The sequence below is a fragment of the Arachis hypogaea genome, chromosome 8 (genome assembly GCF_003086295.3).
Source record: "Arachis hypogaea cultivar Tifrunner chromosome 8, arahy.Tifrunner.gnm2.J5K5, whole genome shotgun sequence".
Classification (NCBI taxonomy): Eukaryota; Viridiplantae; Streptophyta; class Magnoliopsida; order Fabales; family Fabaceae; genus Arachis; species Arachis hypogaea.
In genome coordinates this window covers 9318150-9338957 of record NC_092043.1, presented here as the reverse complement: position 1 = coordinate 9338957, position 20808 = coordinate 9318150, and the positions used below count along the sequence as shown (strand labels likewise).

Sequence of the window (20808 nt, the reverse complement as noted above, 5' to 3'; positions counted from 1 at the left end):
AAGTTCCCTTTATTAAACGAGGAATGCTAAAGTAAAAAATAAATAAAAAAATATAAATACACAATAAAAATATTAAATAATATGAATAATTAATATATTAGATATTTATTTTATTAGATATGAAAATAATTATTTTAATATTAAAATTTAAGTATTTTAATTTGATTTAATTGATAATTATTTTTTTGTTGAAGATAGTTATTGATTATCTAATATTATTCAAAAATAAAATAAAATTAAAATTTAATATTTCTACATATTCGTTTCTTCTACGAAAAGAAATAAATAGATTTGTAAGAGAGATGAGACGAGAACATAAATATTTATTAAACAAGAATTCAGTAAAATTTTATTGTCATTTTCTGTATTATGCAAATTTTTAATAAATATAAATTAATTTAATATCTAATAATTTGAGAACAAAATTTATTTCTCTTCTAAATAAATATCAATTTTTAAATGTGCTAAAAATCCTTTTTTAAATGAAACAAATAGAAAAGAAAAAGAACTAAAATTTTAAAAGTTGAATTAAAAGAAAAACAAATGCAAGAAAAAAAAAACTGAGAAATGAAAGCAAACAAACAAACACAAACAAAGACTTTCGACCAAATGGAAGGGTATGAAAAGAATTTTATAGAAAAAAAAAAAATTTTGGTAGACTCCAAAAGTCATTAAAAATGTAAGTTTGCGAGAATATTTTTTAAAAAGATTTCAAACTTTGTTTTTTTAAATCTTGTACATTTATAGACTTATTTAACCAATCATATTTTGTTTCATGCTTTCATAAAGAACGCAAAAAATAACTGTTTCTGTCAAATACAAAATTTATGTAATCGTCCTCAATTTTCTGAACCATCAAACTTAACACTGTTTAACAGTTATATTTCACTTTAACTCAAACAAATTTCATCGAATCAATTACCTTTTTCTTGTTGACAACTTTTTTTCCACAAAAAATTGATCACGCTCGATGGAATTTGTCACACACAACCTTCTACACCGATTACAACATCTTCAACTTATAATTTATTTTATTTGACTAACACCTTGATAATTAATTAATATGAATTTGATGGCTTTAGCCATTACAAATAAATAACATGAATAATTTAATTAGGAGTAATATTTAGATTTTGCATGAGCCGATGAGCGAGAAACAGTTAAATTCTTTCAGAAGCTTTATTTTTATAGAATAATAGAGATATTGTGACACAAATACATAGCATATCAATCAATTTAGAAAGTAGAAATACTCATGATCTTTTTGTTAATAAAACATGTAAAGTTGTAAACATGCGGGCACAACCCTTTATTTTAGTTACACACATTAAAACCATAAAACCATAATCAAACATGGTACTACTGTCGCACCTCAACATACATCTTTATTCTTCAATGGCTGATATTCCAAGTAAATAGACAAATCAGACTTGTCAATATTTTGCTTGTGGTAACACTTGCAAACAAAATAGAGCACCGTGTGGGTAACTTGTCCTAACAAGATTTGATGAGACAAAAGCAGCAAACAGAGTATACTATATGCTATTCTCACCACCGAGTTCATGTTCCATCCTTGAACAACAACCATCATGAATAAAAAGTGTATCAAACCATAGGAAACAATTATTGTGAAAAATAAGAGTAAGGACAACCCCATCTTCCCCTTTATTAATTCCTTGCTCTTCTTCATTGCTTCAAACCCGTATGAGTCTTCCAACACCGTTACACTATTGGATAGTGACCAAATCAATGAGAGGTAGAATAAACCTACCAAATATGTCAAGACCAATATGATTGAAAATACTGATGCAACCCCAAGAACAGCATAATTTTCTGTCCCAGCATAAGCGTTTATTGTCAAAGCCAATATGATAAAAACAAGAACCGCCACAAAGTTGTAGACCAAAAGCGCCACGAATACGCACAAGAAAGTTGTCATAAGCCTAGTACATATCTTTGGAACTATGCTTATAGCCTTTCTGAGATTCACCACCTCATCATCATGGGTTGAAGCATAAAACAACGAGATGGTGTAGGTTATTGCTGAGGTTGTAAGGAGGGAGAATATGATCGACAAAGCCAAGTAAAAGACCTTGAAGACCAAGAAAGTTACCCATTCGGAAGAAACTGTTTGGGAGAGTCTTTTGAATTGGGGTGTGTCTTGTGGGGTTGAGATGATTTGTTGGGAGTGGTTGATGATCTTGGTGAAGAGTGAATTGGAAACTTGTATTTGGATTAAGAACATGAAGGAGAGAGGGAGGATTAGGGATAAGGTGATCTTAGTGAAGATCTTCCTCCATGAGAGTATGATCTTGTAGGACTCTTTGTAGATCCCAAAGAGACCAAGAAACTGCATGTCTTGTTGTTCTTTGTTCATGATCATCATGGTTAAGTTTTTGGTCGACAAGACTGAGGATATAGAAATAGAAATAGTAGAATATATATATATATATATATATATATATATATATATATATATATATATGCACTCTGTTTATTAAAGTTTAGTATGTATCCGTGTTTGGTGAAAAATATTATAATATTTTATGGTGTGAATTCAATTCCATGTGACTCAGCAAAAAAAAAAAGGGTTCATGGTAGTCGAAAATAATTACTTTTGAAGAAGAGAGTATATGCACTCTGTTTATTAAAGTTTAGTTTGTATCCGTGCCTGGTGAAAAATATTATAATATTTTATGGTGTGAATTCGATTCCATGTGATTTTACATACTCAACAAAAAAAAAAGGTTGCTGGTAGTCGAAAATAATTACTTTTGAAGAAGAGAGTTATTCGAGGATTAGTAAGTGGGTCTTTAAAAAAAAGTTTAGATCGAAAAGGATTTGTGACTAGGAATATGGCGTGAGAGCTCGATTTGTATAACTGATCGATAAATTGATTGATGAAGTAAATAGAAGAATTTAAGATTTGAGGATCGATTTTTAGATGTTACATGATTAAACAAAAGAAGCGATATTTTCACGCACGTTGAGGGTATATTTTGATTTGATTGGTTAGGAGATGGCTATAAATAGAAAAAGATTCGAGCAGTTGAAATTTTGCTTCAAAAATTTCTCATGCACATTTATATTTCAGAGATTTTTTGAGTCTATTTTGAGTCAAATTTTTGTAGGATTTCTTCCATTTGTTTTTACCTTTTACTTATGTTTTCTGTCAAAAGCTTTACTTTTCTTACAAATTTATCTTTCAAGCAACATTTAACATTCTTGTTCGATTTATATTCTTGTACTTTTATTTTTGAATTCAAAGTCTTTTGATCTAATCGAAAGCATTTTATTATTTTATTTAACTTTAATGCAAATCATTTCAATTTCAGTCAAAGTTATTTTTAAAGTCTTTATTTATATTTTTTCAGATTTTCTTAAATCTCGTCTAATTAAAGGATTTTTGATGCACTTTTAAAAAATTGATACTCGTAAAGAGGAATAGGTTTCGCTCCCAAACCATTAGATATCGAACCACCATCGATTTACTAAAAATCGACAAAATAGTTCTATATGATCATCGATTGTTTATGAAATATTATAGGAGAAAGTTTAGGAGCAAGCATTTTGATTAAAATTTAGTCAGTACTTAATCAATAAAAAAATGAGTAATCTCATACATTAGATATAATCTTACACTATTAAAAATATTAATAATAACTTATTAATAATTATAAATTACAAAATCTGCTGACCCTCTAACACTCTCGTAATAATATATTGAAATCAACTTTTTCTTATTTAACAATATGTCAACACGTATCTTTTCTTTTTACTTTTATTTTTTTTACAAGTTACAATACTAATTCAAATATTTAATTTTTATTTACCTATTGCTTTATTAATTAATAAAATTAGTTGCTTAACAAAATTATTATCTATTCTTAATATATAAAAGTAGATACATAAGCATGCATTATATTATTTTTGAGACATTTTTTCTCCTATTAATGCTATGTCAGCAATATTACTTACTTGGCACAATTTTAGAATCAACCACTCAATTCTTGCCAAATCAACTATTATTTCTAAATCAACAAAAAAATAAAATATACAAATAAAAAACTAAAATATAGAATCCAATAACTTTGTAACCTCCAAATACATTGAATTCATATTCCTATATTTATTATATCTTACCGTTATAAATAATACAATAAATTTATAACTGCAACAATTAATTTATAAATTAAAAGTTTAAAAAATGAAAATTATATTTTATTATTATAATTATGTTTATTATAATCATTTTATTTTTTGCCAATGAGTTATATCTCAAATGGCATAGTCTCCCATATTGGTCGTGAGTTCGAGTCTCTGTATCTTTGGTAAAAAAAAATAATCATTTTAATCTTTAAAAGTAACACTAGGTACAAAGAACTATTATTGTAGTTTTTACTTATTATTAAAAACAAATTCTATTTTATTTTACCAATATAAATTTTGAAAAGAATATTTTGAAAACTAAAAAAAAAAACAAATTTATTAAAAGAGTATCAAAACGAAACCAAAAAATAAAAAATATGATATTAGACATACATTTTCATATTAGATACAAATAGAAAACTAAAAAATAGAATCCAATAAATTTGTAACCTCCAAATACATTGAATTCATATTCCTATATTTATTATACCTTACCGTTATAAACAATACAATAAATTTATAACCACAACAATTAATTTATTAATTTTTATAAATAACTCACTAAAGGTAATAAACATCCATATTACAAATGTCATAATAATATTATTAATCATAATAAATTTTACGTTATAAGTATTTAAATTCTATACCATTTAAACTATATATATATAAGTCTTTTATCACTATTCCTTCACATAACATCAAATTTAGCACAAAAAAGTTTATTTCCGAATTGCAATGAGAATCTGATGATCAGGTATGACAAAAAAAAAATCACAACATGCATCATACATTCATACTTACTCAAATACCATATACCTAATGATAACATAAATTGAATATTAGAATAGAAAAAGATCTTCACAATTTTAGCAACTATAAACGAAATTGATGACAAATTAGGATGGAACTATGTTAAATGTAAAAAGTGTCAGATGAAAGCATATAAAAAAAAGAAAAAGAAACAACTACATTTGTGACACATGTAATCAAACACCACAATATCCAACAATAAGGTAACTCTATATACTTTTCATAATCTCATCTACAAAATTATTAGTTGCTAGCCCAATACTTATTTTAGGTTCAAAATTCAATTAAAGGTTTTAGATCAAAGTGTTACAACAACTTTTGTACTATTTGATGGCGACGCAAAAAATTTACTGGGTACAACTGCTTTAAATCTAATGACATTTCAGAAAAATAATGACATTAAAGTACTACTCCATTAAGAGATTAAGGAGAAAGAAAACCATACAAATTCAAGAAACATCTTCGAAAGAAGAACATAAATACAAAGATGGAACCAAATAACACAATAGAAAGTGTACCAAACTCAACAATTAATAAAAAATACGTCTTCGCAATAACCTACGACAAAAAGAAGAAAGTATCAACTCTAACAACCAACAAAAAAAGGAGGACGAGCGCCACATAAGATGACTAAGTCCATCAACTAAAACAAATGCAAAAATCAAACCACCAAATAAAAATATCACTTTGTATAACTCCAACATCCAAATCTTTTATACTACAAATTATTTAAAATAAAATACTTTTTAAATTTAGTTTCAATTTATACATATTTAATTTATTTCTATAAAATATAATAATTTTTAATATTTATTATATACTATCATTAATTTACCTTCTTATTCTAGTTAAATATAAAAGTAGTAATAACGAGTATTGACGGAAATGGTAAGTGGGGAAGGGGGCTTTCGGGGAAAACAAAGAATTGGGCATTGGATTGAAAAGGACGGCGAAGAGAAAGTCATGACTCATATATGATCATCAGCGTTGGACTACAAACAACGAATAACATAATTTAATGAAATGAATCGATTGAGATTTGTTCTCGACGGCGGATCCCCCATTGGAGCAGTTACTATCTGATTATCTGGATAAGGTTATTATTGCGGTCCAAATTGATCCACTAACCATAAACTTTTAACGAATATTTAAATTCGTATATATTTTTTATCTTAATCAATAAGATAAGATAAGATAACAATCTCAAATTATATAAAAAGAGTCAAAGACTCTCTTAGATATTTTACACATTTTTAATTCTCACCCATACTTCTTAGATTCATTCTGACGTGTCGGAGTGTTTTTGCAAGTATCATCTTCCGGCCGCTTCAAGAAGATCCGATTCAAGTCACCACCCAAGGCCGACGAATTCCTAATCCATCTTACAACATGTACCAGCAAAGTCTAGTACATTGGCGCCGTTTGTGGAGACTTGTCTTATTTTGGCGACATGATGGAAGAATTCAAAGAGCGATCCTCAAATCTTCACCATGAGTCAGACTCACCGAACCCGGACGAACCACGGAACGACGTCCCACCAACCCACGGGAGGATAACCAATACCGTGCACTGCCAGCCGACCCCTAACAGGCAGTGACCAAAAGATGACGATCACCAACTCAATAAGACCATAGCAACCGACGGCCTACGAAAAAAAGTGATCCAAATAACCCAACAGTTCTATCAAAGAGTACAAATCCTTAAAAGCTGAGTAGCTTTCAAGGAACGATACCAGCCAGAACAAGCAAGCCAAGCGATCTCCAAAAGTCGATCACGGCAAAAAACCATGAACGAAAGGTCACCCAAACGACGATATGGAAAACGACGGGACCACAACATTTTTCGAGAGCCAGAGCGCAGACCTGACGACGACGATAGAAGGCATCGGCAGGACTCCAAACGGACAAGGAGCGAGCACGTGATAATGGAAGCCACCCCATTCACCAAGAGAATTCTAAAGGCCAAGCTACCGAAGGGTTTCGACAAGCCAACCGAAATAAAATACGATGGGGCAGAGGACCCACAGAAACGTCTCACGGCCTTTGAAGCCAGTATGAACTTAGAAGAGACCGTCGATGCTGTTTGGCGTAGGGCCTTCCCAGTAACCCTATCGGCCCCGCAATCAAGTGGTTTAACGCTCTCCCCAACAGCTTGATAGCCAATTTTGACGACGTCTCTAGAAAGTTTATAGCATAGTTTACTACCAGGATCACAAAAGCAAAGCACCCGATCAGCCTGCTTAGAGTCATGCAAAAGCAAGACAAACCCACAAGAAAATACCTTGACAGGTTCAATGACGAGTGCCTGACGATTGACGGGCTCACGGACTCCGTAGCCAGCCTCTGCCTGACCAACGGGCTCATGAATGAAGATTTTTGAAAGCACCTCACCACTAGACCAGTCTAGACTATGCATGAAATTCAGAACATTTTAAGGGAATACATAAAGGAAGAAGAGGTAAGCTAAGTCGTGGTAACCAATAAACGGCAGCACGGCAATACGACACCTCGAAATAATCCACTGCCCAATGACAACCCGAAGGAGCACTACAAATTCACCGCCCCCAACCGACCACCCAAGGTGGGGAAGTTCACGAACTACACCTCCCTACCGGCCTCAATCATAGAGATCTACCACCAGATAGTGGAACGAGGCATCCTACCAAAGGCCTGACAAGTGAAAGAGCGGACAAGCGGTAATAAAAGCCTGTACTGCGACTATTACAGAGGATATAGACACAAGACTTAAGACTGCTTTGACTTAAAAGACACTCTTGAACAAGCCATCTGAGATGGAAAACTCCCAGAGTTCGCCAAAATCATTCGAGAACCCATCAAAACCAAAAGGGAGAAATCACAGGAATAGAAAGGACGCAATCCCAAGATGATAAGGTAAGTCCCCTGGAAATCGATCCGACGATCATAGTGAACGTCATCACCGGAAAAGATGTATCGGAAAAATCCAAGTCAGCGCTAATAAGGACCTCTGGGTACTAGCGGTAAAAGAGGAAAAAAGAACCCCTCCCCTTCTGACAATGATAACATTCTCCCCCGATGACTGCCAGAATGACACCTCGGAGGAAGACGCCCCATTCGACATATCAGCCAAGGTTGGAATCGGTCTAGTTATGCGAATACTCATGGACACCAGAGTTGACTCCAAGATCCTTTTCCGAGGAGCTTTTGACAAGCTAGGACTCTGAAACAAAAACTTACAAAGCCACCGTAACAGAGTAACCGGACTCGGAGATAATTTTCTCAAACCGGACGGTTCCATAATACTACCAGTCATCATTGGATCCGGTAACCAAAAGAAGACCATACTCTCCGAGTTCATGGTCTTAAAAGATTACATGACATATAACATTATCCTAGGGAGGAAAACCATCAACGACCTCTCTGCCTCCATATTTACCAAGTTCCTCATCATGAAGTTCCAAGCCGATAATGGAACCATCAGAATGATTCATGGCAACTGAGAAATCACAGTGGAATGCGACAACGCCAGCTTAGCCCTGCGAAAACGATCTCGAGCCACAGCAGGAATCTTTCTCACTGACTTGGACGCATGCCAAGACGATCAACCCAGACCAAAACCAAAGGGAGACATGGAAAAGCTACAGATAAGGCAAACCAAAGACGAATTCATGTTCATCAACAAGAATCTCTCCTTCAACCTAAAAGGCAACCTCGTGGAACTCCTAAAATAAAACAGGGACTTACTCGCATTCACCCCGGCCACCGGCTACCCATGGATCCCAAAGCCAAGTCAGTAGAGCAAAGAAGAAGAAAAATATCTACAGACCGAGCATCCAAGGTCAGGAAGCAAGTCAAAAGCCTGCTTGAAGCAGGCTTCATTTGAGAACTCCCCTACACAACCTAGCTGGCCAATGTCGTGTTGGTCAAAAACACAAATGACAAATGGCGAATGTGCGTCGACTACACGAGCTTGAAGAAAGCCTGTCCAAAGGACACTTTTCTCCTACCAAATATCGATGGACCAGTAGACGCCGCCTCGAGATACCAGTACCTCAGTTTCATGGACGCTTACTTCGAGTATAACCAGATACCCATGCACCGACCAGATGAGGAGAAAACCGTGTTCATAACCCCCGAAGGCACGAACTGCTAAACAGTCATTCTCTTCAGGTTAAAGAATGCTGGGACCGCCTACCAAAAGCTCGTCACCAAGATCTTTTAAGACCTCTTAGGGACCAAGTTGGAGGTCTATATTGACGACATGCTAGCAAAGACACAAACAGGCGAGGAGCTCATTGATGACCTCAAGCTCATACTAGACACCCTGAGGAAGCACCAGATGCGCCTCAATCCAACAAAGTGCAGCTTTAGAATGGAGGCCGGAAAATTCTTGGGCTTCATGATCACGCAACGGGGAGTAGAAGCGAATCCAGAAAAGTGCAAAGCCATCCTCGAGATGAGTAGCCCCGTAAGCCTCAAAGATGTCCAAAGGCTGACCAGGTGACTCGCCACCCTCTCACGCTTCCTCAGAGCCTTGGCCCAAAAGGCCATCTCCTTCTCCAAGCTCAGAAAAGGGTATAGCTACAAATGGGAACCCGAATGTGAAGAAGCCTTCCAACATTTCAAAAGAGTATTAGCGAAGCCTCCAATACTTTCAAAACCTAGAACAGAACAAACATTATACCTATACTTATCCATAACGAAGGAAGTGCTAGCGGCAGCACTCATCTGGGAAGATGAACAAAAGACACAGAGTCATATATAATTCATTAGTAAGGTTTTCCAAAATGTCGAAACGTGCTACTCCAGACTTGAGAAACTCACATACGCGTTACTCACGACATCCCAACGCCTTCGGCAGTACTTCCAAGGCCACCCCATCACGGTCCGAACAGACCAGGCTATTAGGCAAGTGCTACAGAAGCTAGACCTAGTAGAACGGATGCTCGCTTGGTCAGTTGACCTATCCTAATACGACATTAGATTCAAACCCAAGAACGCGATTAAGTCCCATGGCATGACATAATTCATAGCCCGGAATGACTACGGGGAGCAAACCCACGAAATTATGGAAATTCCACATTGACGACTCATTAAACACCAGCTCATGGGGAGCGCGAATAATACTAGAAAATGAGAACGGGATCGCTATCGAACAGTCCATTCGATATGAGTTCCCAATCTCCAATAACTAACCAAGCCGAATATGAAACCCTCTTAGCTGGATTGACACTGGCCAAGGAAGTCAGTGCAAAAATACTAGAAGTCAACAGCGACTCCCAGGTAGTTAGCTCTCAAATAAACGATGACCCCCTGTTACAACAGTACTTATCCAAAGTCAAAGAACTAGCTGTCGAGTTCGACGAAGTGACCAGCTGGCACATTCCCAAAGAACCAAAAGCGAAGGCTGACCTACTTTCTAATCTGGTAAGTACCAAGTCTGTCCCAGCAAACTGATCACTATCCAAGAAGTCATCAAGACATCGTCTGTCGTGGCAACAACTATGGAAAATATCACCATATCGAATAAGCAATCTTGGACCTTTCCAATCCTTCGATACCTCACTGACGGTACAAACAGGGACTATCCCAACAGTACAAACAGGGACTATCCCAACCCCTCTTCAAGTGTATAGAACCTGGCGACACGGATTACATACTTTGTGAGATTCACGAAGGATGCTGTGGCTACCATGTTGGGGGGCAAAACCCGAGCCTAAAAGGTCATCCGTGCTGGGTACTTCTGGCCCACCATTGTCAGAGATTTCTTCCAATTGGTCAAAAGCTACAGGAAATGCCAAGTCCATGCCAACCTTTACCATGCAGCCCCCACCAACTCAGTATGATAATGGCAAATCGGCCTTTCGCAACAACATCAGTCCCCCCACCCCGGGAGAATGAAAGCTTACACCCAATTAGGAGGGCCCCTACCGAGTCAAGTCCGTTATTGAAAAAGGATCCTACAAACTCAAATGTCTCAACGGGACTGAGTTACCGAGGTCATGGAACGCAGCAAACATACGACACTACTACACATAAAGACATGCCGCCAACCTAATACCTTTAGCAAGATTAAGGTCATTTTGTTATTTTTTTATCTTTCTTTATTTTTCATTTCCCGTTTATCATTATCTCTATTTTGTCTATCATTTTCTTGAGCACTCTTCCCTACCCACGACGGGACCTTTAAATGAGACCCGACCCTTAAGAGAAGTCATTTCAACATTTCTTTTTTAAAGATATTTCCTCGCATTCTCATCAAACCAACGGTACGAACAAAATAAACAAACATCTATCCACAAAATAAATATAAGTATTTAAAACGGCCCACCAGGAGGACAACTATTCATACACAAGCAAAATAGGCCACAAAAAGGCCACCCAAAGTAGTTTAAAGAGCTGAGAAAACAGTCTACAAACTTATCAAATAAAAGAAAATTGTTACACAAAAGTAAAGTATAACGCCGAATAGACGGCTTACAAACTTATCAAATAAAATAGAAAACATAAACAAACTACTCCAAGTCTGCGATCTGGCCATCCTTCATGGTCCGAAAAGCTCCCATCACGAACATGTCCACATCCGGAGCCAAAAACTAGACTTGAGCCTTCAAAACCAGGCTAGAAAACCAGCATTCCATTTCTTCAAGCTTTCCACCTCAGCCTTTGCTACCTCCACCTCAAAAAGAGCACCAACAACAGCGTTCTCGACGTCAATAGCCAGCTTCTGAGCCCTAGCCACCTGAATTGATAACTTGGTCTCCCGCTCTGACAACCTCAGGATCTTGGCACCCGCATCCTCGGCATCCTTGGCCACCTTTGCCCTGGTCACCTCAGCCGCCTCTAACTGCCCCTTCAAAATGCCCAGATCTGCCTAAGCCTGCCGAAGCTTCCCATCTAGACGAAGAGTTTGCAAAAATGCAAGCTCAGCTTTCTAGATAATAGCAACAGATAAAAAAAAAAAGCATGGTAAACCGACTTGGCTTGACCCGAGAGATCAGAATCCTTGAAAAACTCAGTAGTACCGGGCAGAAGATAACGGTCAATAAAACTAGGAACATCAAAAGACCTGTCCATTATACAAGGAGTAACCACTCCAGTACTAACACTCTCATGATTACTCCCTTCAGGCCTCTTGCGCTTCCTGTCAGGCTCAAGAATTAGGATCTCCTGAAGATCGTCATCCCCGGCAACCCCCTTTTGAATGATCGCTTACGAGACGTTCTGGGAATTAGGGATGGAAGCTACCAAAAGCATCGATTGAGATGATCCTTCCACCCTTCCTTTTGGCTCTTGAATAAAGTCCACCTTCAAGTGCTGCAAAGTTGTCAGTCCGTCAGCCTTCCCAACTACAAGAAAAGAAAAAAGAACAAAATCATAAGTTACGAGATCGAAAACAGATAAACAAGAAAACTCAACAAACAAAAAGACCTACCAACATAAAACCTACTCGCCTCGGGATCCCCCTTCAAGTCGCGAAGATTCAAAAGCCGATCCCCGAACAGCACCGACAAAAACGTCGGCAATTTTCTTATTTTTGGGAGACAACCCTTCATAGGTCACCCTTGTCATATAAGAAGCCCCAGCCCCAAAATTCCAATACGGGCAAATCTAGCGCTCCCCCACCGGCGAAAGCCTGAAAAGGTGACAGCCTTTGATGGGACAAACCTAGAATTACTCCGCCTTGAAGCAATGAAATAAATCTTAGAACAAGTCAAAGAGTTGGCTGTTCGTCTGGGCTCGGAAGGAGATGTACCCCTTCCGGTGTTTCTCCTCCTTGTGCAGAATGGTGCACAAGAAGAAAAATAAGAAGACCTCGTTCCAGGCCGGTATCTCTAAAAAATCGCACACCAGCTCAAAGATCTGAATAGTTGCCCAGCTATTCGGATGCAGCTAAGATAGCGGCGCAAAAACCCGATTTAGGAGAGCCATCTAGAATTCAAAAAAAGGTAATTGAACCCTAACTTGGTAAACAAGAGTTTGTGCACCCAAATCCAGTTTGTGACACGAGGGGAATGCAAATTAAGGTAGCAAAACCTCTCGTTCTCATCGGCGAGTACCAAATCATACCACCCTGCCTCTTCACCACCTCCCAACACAGCCCCTTCGTCCCGGAGCCTTTGGAGGTCCCCCTCATCCAATCAAGAAGACGTGCCCGACATGTCAGATGTTACCCAATGGTAACAGTTCGGCACACCCCCTGTCAAGAAGATAGGACCGGGGTTTCCCTGAACCGCATCATACCTATAACCAAATAAGTGCACCACTGTCAGCTCACTACTCAGAAACGTAAACATACAGGGAATTCCTACTTATACTAAAATCACAATCAAAACAAAACCTCTAAAACCTTAAAACTACACCAAACACAATATCCCAATCAATATTTCCCCATCACTAAACACAGGAGAATGCAAAAACGCAGAAACAATAAACAAAACAAAAATGTAGAAGCAAAATAAACGATTAGAGTGACAAAAAATACCAACCTGGTTCTTATAGAGCGAGCAATAAAAATGAAGCAACAACGTGCAGGGAGACACAGCACTACAAGCCCACCGAACGTTCAGCAAACCCAAACAGAGCATAACATTAGAAAACTTTGCAGAAAGCATTTATGAGAAAGTAAAAGAGCAAAGAAGGAGAAGAAACGGTTACAATGAGAATAAATAAACCCTCTCCTAACGTTTCAAAAATAAAACACGAAAGGGCGGAGGCAAAAGGAAAAAAAAAACAACGAAACCTCTCTCCTCCCACTAAACGTCATTATGACGCCTTGGGAAATGCAGTAAATGAAACCCCTTTAGAAGAAACGCGACGGCCCAACAACTTGAACACGCGCAGACCCCTGATCTTGGCCAAAAATCACAAGACCTCATCACCCTATTTCCGGTGACACAGGAAAAACTTTCAGATGTAACAAGTGGTCCCCAAAATGGTTGAATGCCCGACCCTGTTTTCCTATCTTAACAATAGAACCTGGACAATACTCCACCGCCCATGCCAGGCTCATGGCCACCTGAGCTTCCAAACCGCACGGCAAAGAAAACTCTTCAATTCATTATTTTTTGGGGTTATTCTTGCAACAAAATATTATATTTTCATATCTGACATCACTCTATCTTAATGTATGAGAAACTACAGAATTAATCAACATTTTTTCAATCAAAAGCTTATGTGATCATATTATATATAACACTTTCTAAAAGTACACATTAAATTATCCATCAAAAAAACTGTGCGTAAGAAAAATAGAAAGGGAAGAAAATCCTAATAGAGAAAGAGACAGAGTAACCTTAAATTGAAGAAATTTGCGCTTCTATAAGAGAAATTCGTGCGTTCAGAGTGATTAACAAGAAGGAGAAACAACTAGAGAATAAGATAACGGGTTATCAGTGATTGTTAACTAGAAGAAGCATAAAATTGAATCAGAAAAGAACAAAGAAAAACACATTAGCTTACCAGGAACAGGAACAAATGCGTATAGTTTTGCTAAGTTAGCAGATTTTTGTTTTGCACGAAGATTTTCTTTTCGCTGCACTTGGGATTTTGGGCGCGCTGAGTTTGGGAAGAATGAAAAATTGGGATAATGGCAGATAGTAATGGATAGTGGAGCTAGCGAGAAGTGCGAACAAAAGAAAAATTAAGCGGTATCAGTAGGTAATAACGCAAATTTTATAAACCGTCGTGGAGCGAATGTGATGATCGCTGCTGGATTTGTGCTTTAAAGGCAGTTGCATTTTATCGCTGGTATGTGAAAGTAGAAATTGCAGCGACAACAATTTTATTTGACCGCTTCCCCAAATAGTCGCTGGAATTAGGTTTTGTTATAGTGAATCAAAAGAAGAAATGAAAATACACAAATAATGGTGGGTCCAACTTTATTGGGTCAAAATAGAGAAACTCTCATTTTTGTACATTGAAAAAGTCCACATAAAGACAGATGACATAAACAATGAAAGCAACCATTATCTTCGTATATTGTATTATTGTATATTTCTGATATATACTAGCTAGTTGCATATTACATTCAAATAACATTTCTCTTTAAAGTACAGGAAAACTATATTATTATTTAGAGCAAAAATAAAAAATCTTTCTGCTACCAGAATAATCAAACTTGATACTGTTCAAGCTGAACATCTTTGGCGGTCAAAGGCTCATACTCGCCAAGATAAACTTCCAAATGATCCGACAAGGCCGACTTATCAATATTCTGGTGATGATAAGATTTGCAAACAAAATAAAGCACTGTTTGGATCACAAGTCCAAACAAGAACAAATGTGAAAGCAACAAGAAACATAGCAACCCATAAGCCGTTCTATCCAAAGAACTCACCCTCCATCCATGCACAACAAAATTCTTGAACAAAAACTGTACCAAGAAAAACGATATATTAAGCATCAAGAATATGATCACTGACAACCACATCTTCCCCTTGATCAAATCCTTGCTCTTCTTCATCGCTTGGAATCCATAAGATTCTTCCAACACCGAAACAACGCTGGCTAGCTGCCAAACCACCGTAAGATACAGAAAGCCAATCAAAAAAATCAAGCCTACAATGATGAATATGGCGACGGTGCCGTCGCCGGGTCCCAATAATAGCAAGAGAATTATAATGACAAGGGCTGTGGCGAAGTTGTAGAGGAAGAAAACGGAGAAGGCGCATAGGAAAGTTACCATGAGCCTCTTCCAAACCTTTGGAACGACGCTCATGACTTTCTTGAAGGTGACCTCTCTTGAAGTGTAGATGGAAGCTACGGTGTACACGACGGCGGAGGTGGAGAGGAGAGAGAAGATGAGTAGAAAAGTGAAGTATACGATCTTGAAGAGGAAGAAGGTAACCCATTCTGAAGAAACCATGTCAGAGAGCTTATTGTATTGAGGTGTGCCTTGTGGAGTTTCGATCATTTCTTGGGAGTTGTGCATGATTTTCCTGAAGAGGACATCGGAGATTTCTATGTGGATTAGGAAGATGAAGGAGAGAGGAAGGATTAGGGATAAGGTGATCTTCGTGAAGATCTTTCTCCATGCGATTATCATCTTGTATGATTCCTTGTAGATCCCAAAGAGACCAAGGAACTGCATCTCTTCTTGTTCTTTGTCCATGGCTATGGCTACAGAGAATTGGATTGACGAAGAAGCTAAGAGAATATATGGGCTTCAAAAAGAAGAATAATAATATTCATAACAAGAGAACGTGCCAATTGGTGCTATATATATATATCATATATTATATAATCGATGACAATTAAATTATTATTATTGTTATTATAGTGGGTTTGGTTTGGTCAATTATTCCCCCCACAATACGTTTGAAATGATGAATATATATTATGTGTGTTAGTTTTTAATAGTGCCAATTTATTTATTTGGTTATTGACTTTTTTAATTTTTATTTAGTAATTAATATTCTATATATAGCTATCCGGTTTATAAATGAAAAATTTATAAAGAATTTTTATACTTAAAAAAAATGATATACATTCTCAAAAGTTTGTGTTGATTATTGTGGTGAAGCTGCATAGAAATTTCCGATTTGTTGAAATGAAAAACAAAGGATAGGGTTTTTGCTTAAAAAGAAGGAGAAGACCAAGTCGTCTGGTGTTGTTTAATGCTATGCGAGGACGCACAAGATTTTTGTTCGCTCTCTCTTTGGAGTCAAACCTTGACTTTATTTGGTTTTCTCGTCCACATGCTTTCAGGCTTCGTTCGGCCTTCTTTGAATTTTCTCTAACCCCAATCTATTGGCTGACTTGGGATTTGGAAAATAAAAATTTAAAGAAAAGTATATGGAACCAATTAATAATCAACCAAAAATAGAATAACATAATTAATTATAATTAGTTTTATTAATTTATAATTTAATTTGTTTGTTAAATTATGGTTGACCACGTTAGTGTTAGAAGAGAATCACAGAACAGATGCTTTGATCATTCATTAGTTGATTCCATATAATTAATTATGTTTTATTAATGCGTAACACATGAAACATATAAATTATATTCAAAACCATCCAATTTACAAGAAAAAGAAACATCTGTGTACCTATTAGTAGCAACATCCGGTTACCAGTTGGCTGATTCTTGGTTTATATAGAGTTGGTTCCCTTGAAAATTTAATATACTCCCTTCATTGCGTATGAAATTTGTATGGATCAAAACTCTGGAAGGATTAATTAATTAATCTATTATCCTATTTTTAACTTTGAAGGACAAATTTATGATTTTAAATTTTTGAATGATCACTTGTCCTGCTGCCTATTTTATTAGTTAGGAACTAGATTAAGAGTTTATTATTATTAGAGTATAGCATCGCATGAGATGTGGTCTTTTTAGTCTTTATAAGAGCTTGATTAACTCCACTTATATTATTTAACTTGTTGGCTTGAATTAAATGCATTCAATAATAAATAATATGGTGTTGTTTCTAATTTTTTATTTTTTCGTGCTGAGGTATAATATGTTTTATTTTTTTTTGTCAATAGGTATAATATGGTTTATCTTGTGATTCTTTTGTTTCATGGGAGCCCAACGCATTCAATTTTCTTTTTCTATGCCCTTTCACAATTTTTGTTTTTTGGGTCACCACGTTCTTCCTAGTCATGCTTCAATAAAATAAGGTAGTAATTTGGGCCTTTCAGGCCCGATAATAAGATAATTTGTTATACACTGCTGGCTAATGATCCAACTTACTAAATTAAAATACAAAGACAGGAAAAAAAAAAAAAAGACACACAATGCCTCAATTATTGCACTAGTTTACACTGTGTACCAACTTCTTCCTTATATATACACAAAAAAATAATAGAAGATCATTAAAATTTTATTATTTTTGACCATTATGTATCCAGTAATAATTTATACCTGTATTTACAAATATTTGCACACAAGAATCAATACAAATTACATTACATTCATATTTATTAAAATTTACACACATAAATTAATATAAGTTATATTTGTATTTTGTAGAGTTTGCACACAATTTTGTGCTAGCACTTGATAGTAATAGTTTATATTCATATTTAAAAATGTTTGTACACAAAAAACATATAATTTATATTTATATTTTATAAAAGTTTGTATACATAAATTGATACAATTTACATTCATATTTTTTAGAATTTACATACGTAAATAATAATTTAATATTTATAATGGCTAAATGATAGCTAAAATTATAGAAAAAAAACTGATAATCACATAGAATTTTTTATACACTAATTTATTGGTCAACAATAAATTTTTAAATAGAATTTCAGTCGATAACAAATGAGCTATTGACATGTTGAGATGAAAAAAATATAATATAATATAATATAATATATTTTTTTGTAATTTTGCTTCTTGTTATACTAGAGTATAGATATTAGTCTAGATGGGATGGTTCATACCTTTATGTTGAATCTGGAAATCTGGATACTATAAATAAAATAAAATAAAATAAAATAAAATAAAATAAAATAAAATAAAATAATGTAGCTATCTTAATTGATACTTACGTATAATTGCGATGAGGCCAAAAAGTAACAAACATAGAAGTGAGAGAGATACACAGAACTAGAAAGTTGGCAACAGACTTCCATAATTTCACAGATCACAATGTGCACAGATAAGATAAAATCATAAAATTCATACCATATAGTCCAAGAACAGCCCGTGACTAATGGACCATCCCTGCTTCTTTTCTTATCACACATATCTCACTCCACACAAATACAAATCTAGTAGGGCAACTTCACTAATTATTAATTAATAAAAAAAACTTAATATTTATATGCATTTATTTTTATATAAAATTAATAATTAAAAATTATTAAATAATTATATAATAATTTTTAAACATTAATTTCATATAAAAATAACTGCATATAAATTTTTTTCATAACTAATTTTTTTAGTATAATATAATAGCATACTTCTAATTCACACGTCAAAAATAATAAATTCTGATCGGATTTTGGCATCTCTTAATTTATTATCAACATGCAATGATGACGCTAATAAGCATACATTAATTAATTAACATCACTTGTAGTCATGCTACTAGTGGCCATCCCATTCAAGCTGCATTGATGGCAATTTTCATGCCAGATTCACAGTGACCAGGGACGTTACATATGAAGTAATTTGCACCTCTTGCGATCTTGATTTGGTCCTTCCCTGATCTGAACACTCTTGCACCTCTTGGGGTCCTGCAACTGCTGTATCCAATTCTATCCACAGCAACCACGTTGTGTGTGCTTGAATCATAGTTGAAAACTGCAACATTAACATAATCTCAGTAAATATGTATGTGATCTAAGAATATACTAAAAATTATGAGCAACACATAATAAAAAGGAAGCTAATTAAAGTTACCTAGCACGTCACCAGCTCTAAAGGTTTTTCCATTGGGCCAAGAATTTGTGTTGAAGGACCATCCACCAGGTCCTCCAACAGTGTAAGTGGCTGCATTTGAAGGTTTCACTAGAAACAGCAGACACATAAGAGGGATCAAGGTGGCCATAACCATAAGTAAAGATGCACTGCCTCTTCCCTTAGACATTTTTGTATGTACTCTCCAAAGTGATGCAGATCTTGGCTATAATTAACAATATAAGTAGCACACTGAAGGTGAAAGATTCTTTGTGTGTTTTTGTAAGGTTGAAAAGCTTAGTTTCCCTTTGGTCTTTTTATAAGGGTGGTTGACTCATGATGCATATAAAAGATGGAATGTAAGGACAAAATAAATAAAAGCAGAGACTTATTGTCAGTGACTTAACTTTTATTTTAATAATTCCTTAATTAACTACTAGATAATATACTACATTATAACCGTCACTTTTAATAATTTTTTTAATGAGTTTAATTTTGATACACCGTAAAATATTTTATACAATCGTACAATTATATTCATTTTTTGGATGGTCATTTAGACAATTAATATAAAAGATAATTATTTTTATTGATGTGATTTTACATAATTAGACACGTGTAAAATTATTATTTTCTTTTATATTAAATGGGGCCTAAAACCTACACGTATAAAATTATTTTATACTAACAGTTAATAGTATATCAAAATTAAATTTTTTGTTAATTAATAACAAAATTTAGACTATGATTCAGATAAAGTACATTGTTAAAAACAACAAAAATATTAATCTAGTTAAAAAGATACTTGTTAAGACCATTGTAAAGAGAAAAGTATTATAAAAAATGGTTAGAAAAAAAAATATATTTTTAGTGCATTATTGCTTAAGACATTGTTGAAGGTAAATCCAAAATTTATCTTGAGGAGCTCTTGGCATTAACCATTATTAGAAGTTAGATAAAGTATTTGATGGACCTATCTAGAAAAAGTCCATCCAAGGTGAGATATTCAAAATTGTCCTATTTATTATCCAGTACTTGCCTCTTGAATGCAAAACTTCATATGTTTGTTAAACCTTAAACGACCCCACTTAATGAGATTCTAAGTTAACCCTAAATTTTATCTAATAAACACATGTAAGATAATAAATTATTAGGACAAATCAAAAATATTTTAGAAAACTTTTTTAGATATATCTCTTCATGAGAGTTCTATCGAATATTTTATTCATAGTTCTCAAAACTCAAAAAATCATCTCACAACAAATTAGTGTGTTTTTATGATGTTTAATTTTTTATCGATTTAATATAAAAGTAAAAAGATAAGAGTCACCTTAAACTCTCTTATGTTTTAGATAATTTTTTTTATTTTTACGGTATTTTTTAATTCGATAAATTAAGGATTAATCTATCGTAAATCGAAATTTTATGTAAAGATTTATTACTAGTTAATAGATTTCTGCATGTATGAGACAAAATTTAAATTTTTAACACTTATTTAAATAAA

At 34.8% G+C, this 20808-nt stretch overlaps 3 protein-coding genes across 3 annotated transcripts; all 3 read right to left on the bottom strand.

Annotated features, from left to right (window-relative positions):
- Positions 1-1235: 1235 nt before the first annotated feature.
- On the bottom strand, positions 1236-2450 carry LOC112705998 (uncharacterized). Its single transcript, XM_025757061.2, has one exon. The coding sequence runs from the start codon at positions 2384-2386 to the stop codon at positions 1373-1375; it is 1014 nt and encodes a 337-aa protein (XP_025612846.1). The 5' UTR covers positions 2387-2450; the 3' UTR covers positions 1236-1372.
- Positions 2451-14796: 12346 nt separating this feature from the next.
- LOC112705997 (uncharacterized) lies at positions 14797-16443 on the bottom strand. Its single transcript, XM_025757059.3, has one exon. It carries the CDS (start codon positions 16051-16053, stop codon positions 15055-15057), a length of 999 nt encoding a protein of 332 aa, XP_025612844.1. The 5' UTR covers positions 16054-16443; the 3' UTR covers positions 14797-15054.
- A 2060-nt stretch (positions 16444-18503) lies between these two features.
- On the bottom strand, positions 18504-19682 carry LOC112705996 (basic blue protein). The gene is made up of 2 exons (XM_025757058.3): positions 19308-19682; positions 18504-19208 (listed from the first exon to the last, which is right to left on the bottom strand). The coding sequence occupies exons 1-2, from the start codon at positions 19492-19494 to the stop codon at positions 19009-19011; spliced, it is 387 nt and encodes a 128-aa protein (XP_025612843.1). The 5' UTR covers positions 19495-19682; the 3' UTR covers positions 18504-19008.
- Between the last annotated feature and the right edge of the window lie 1126 nt (positions 19683-20808).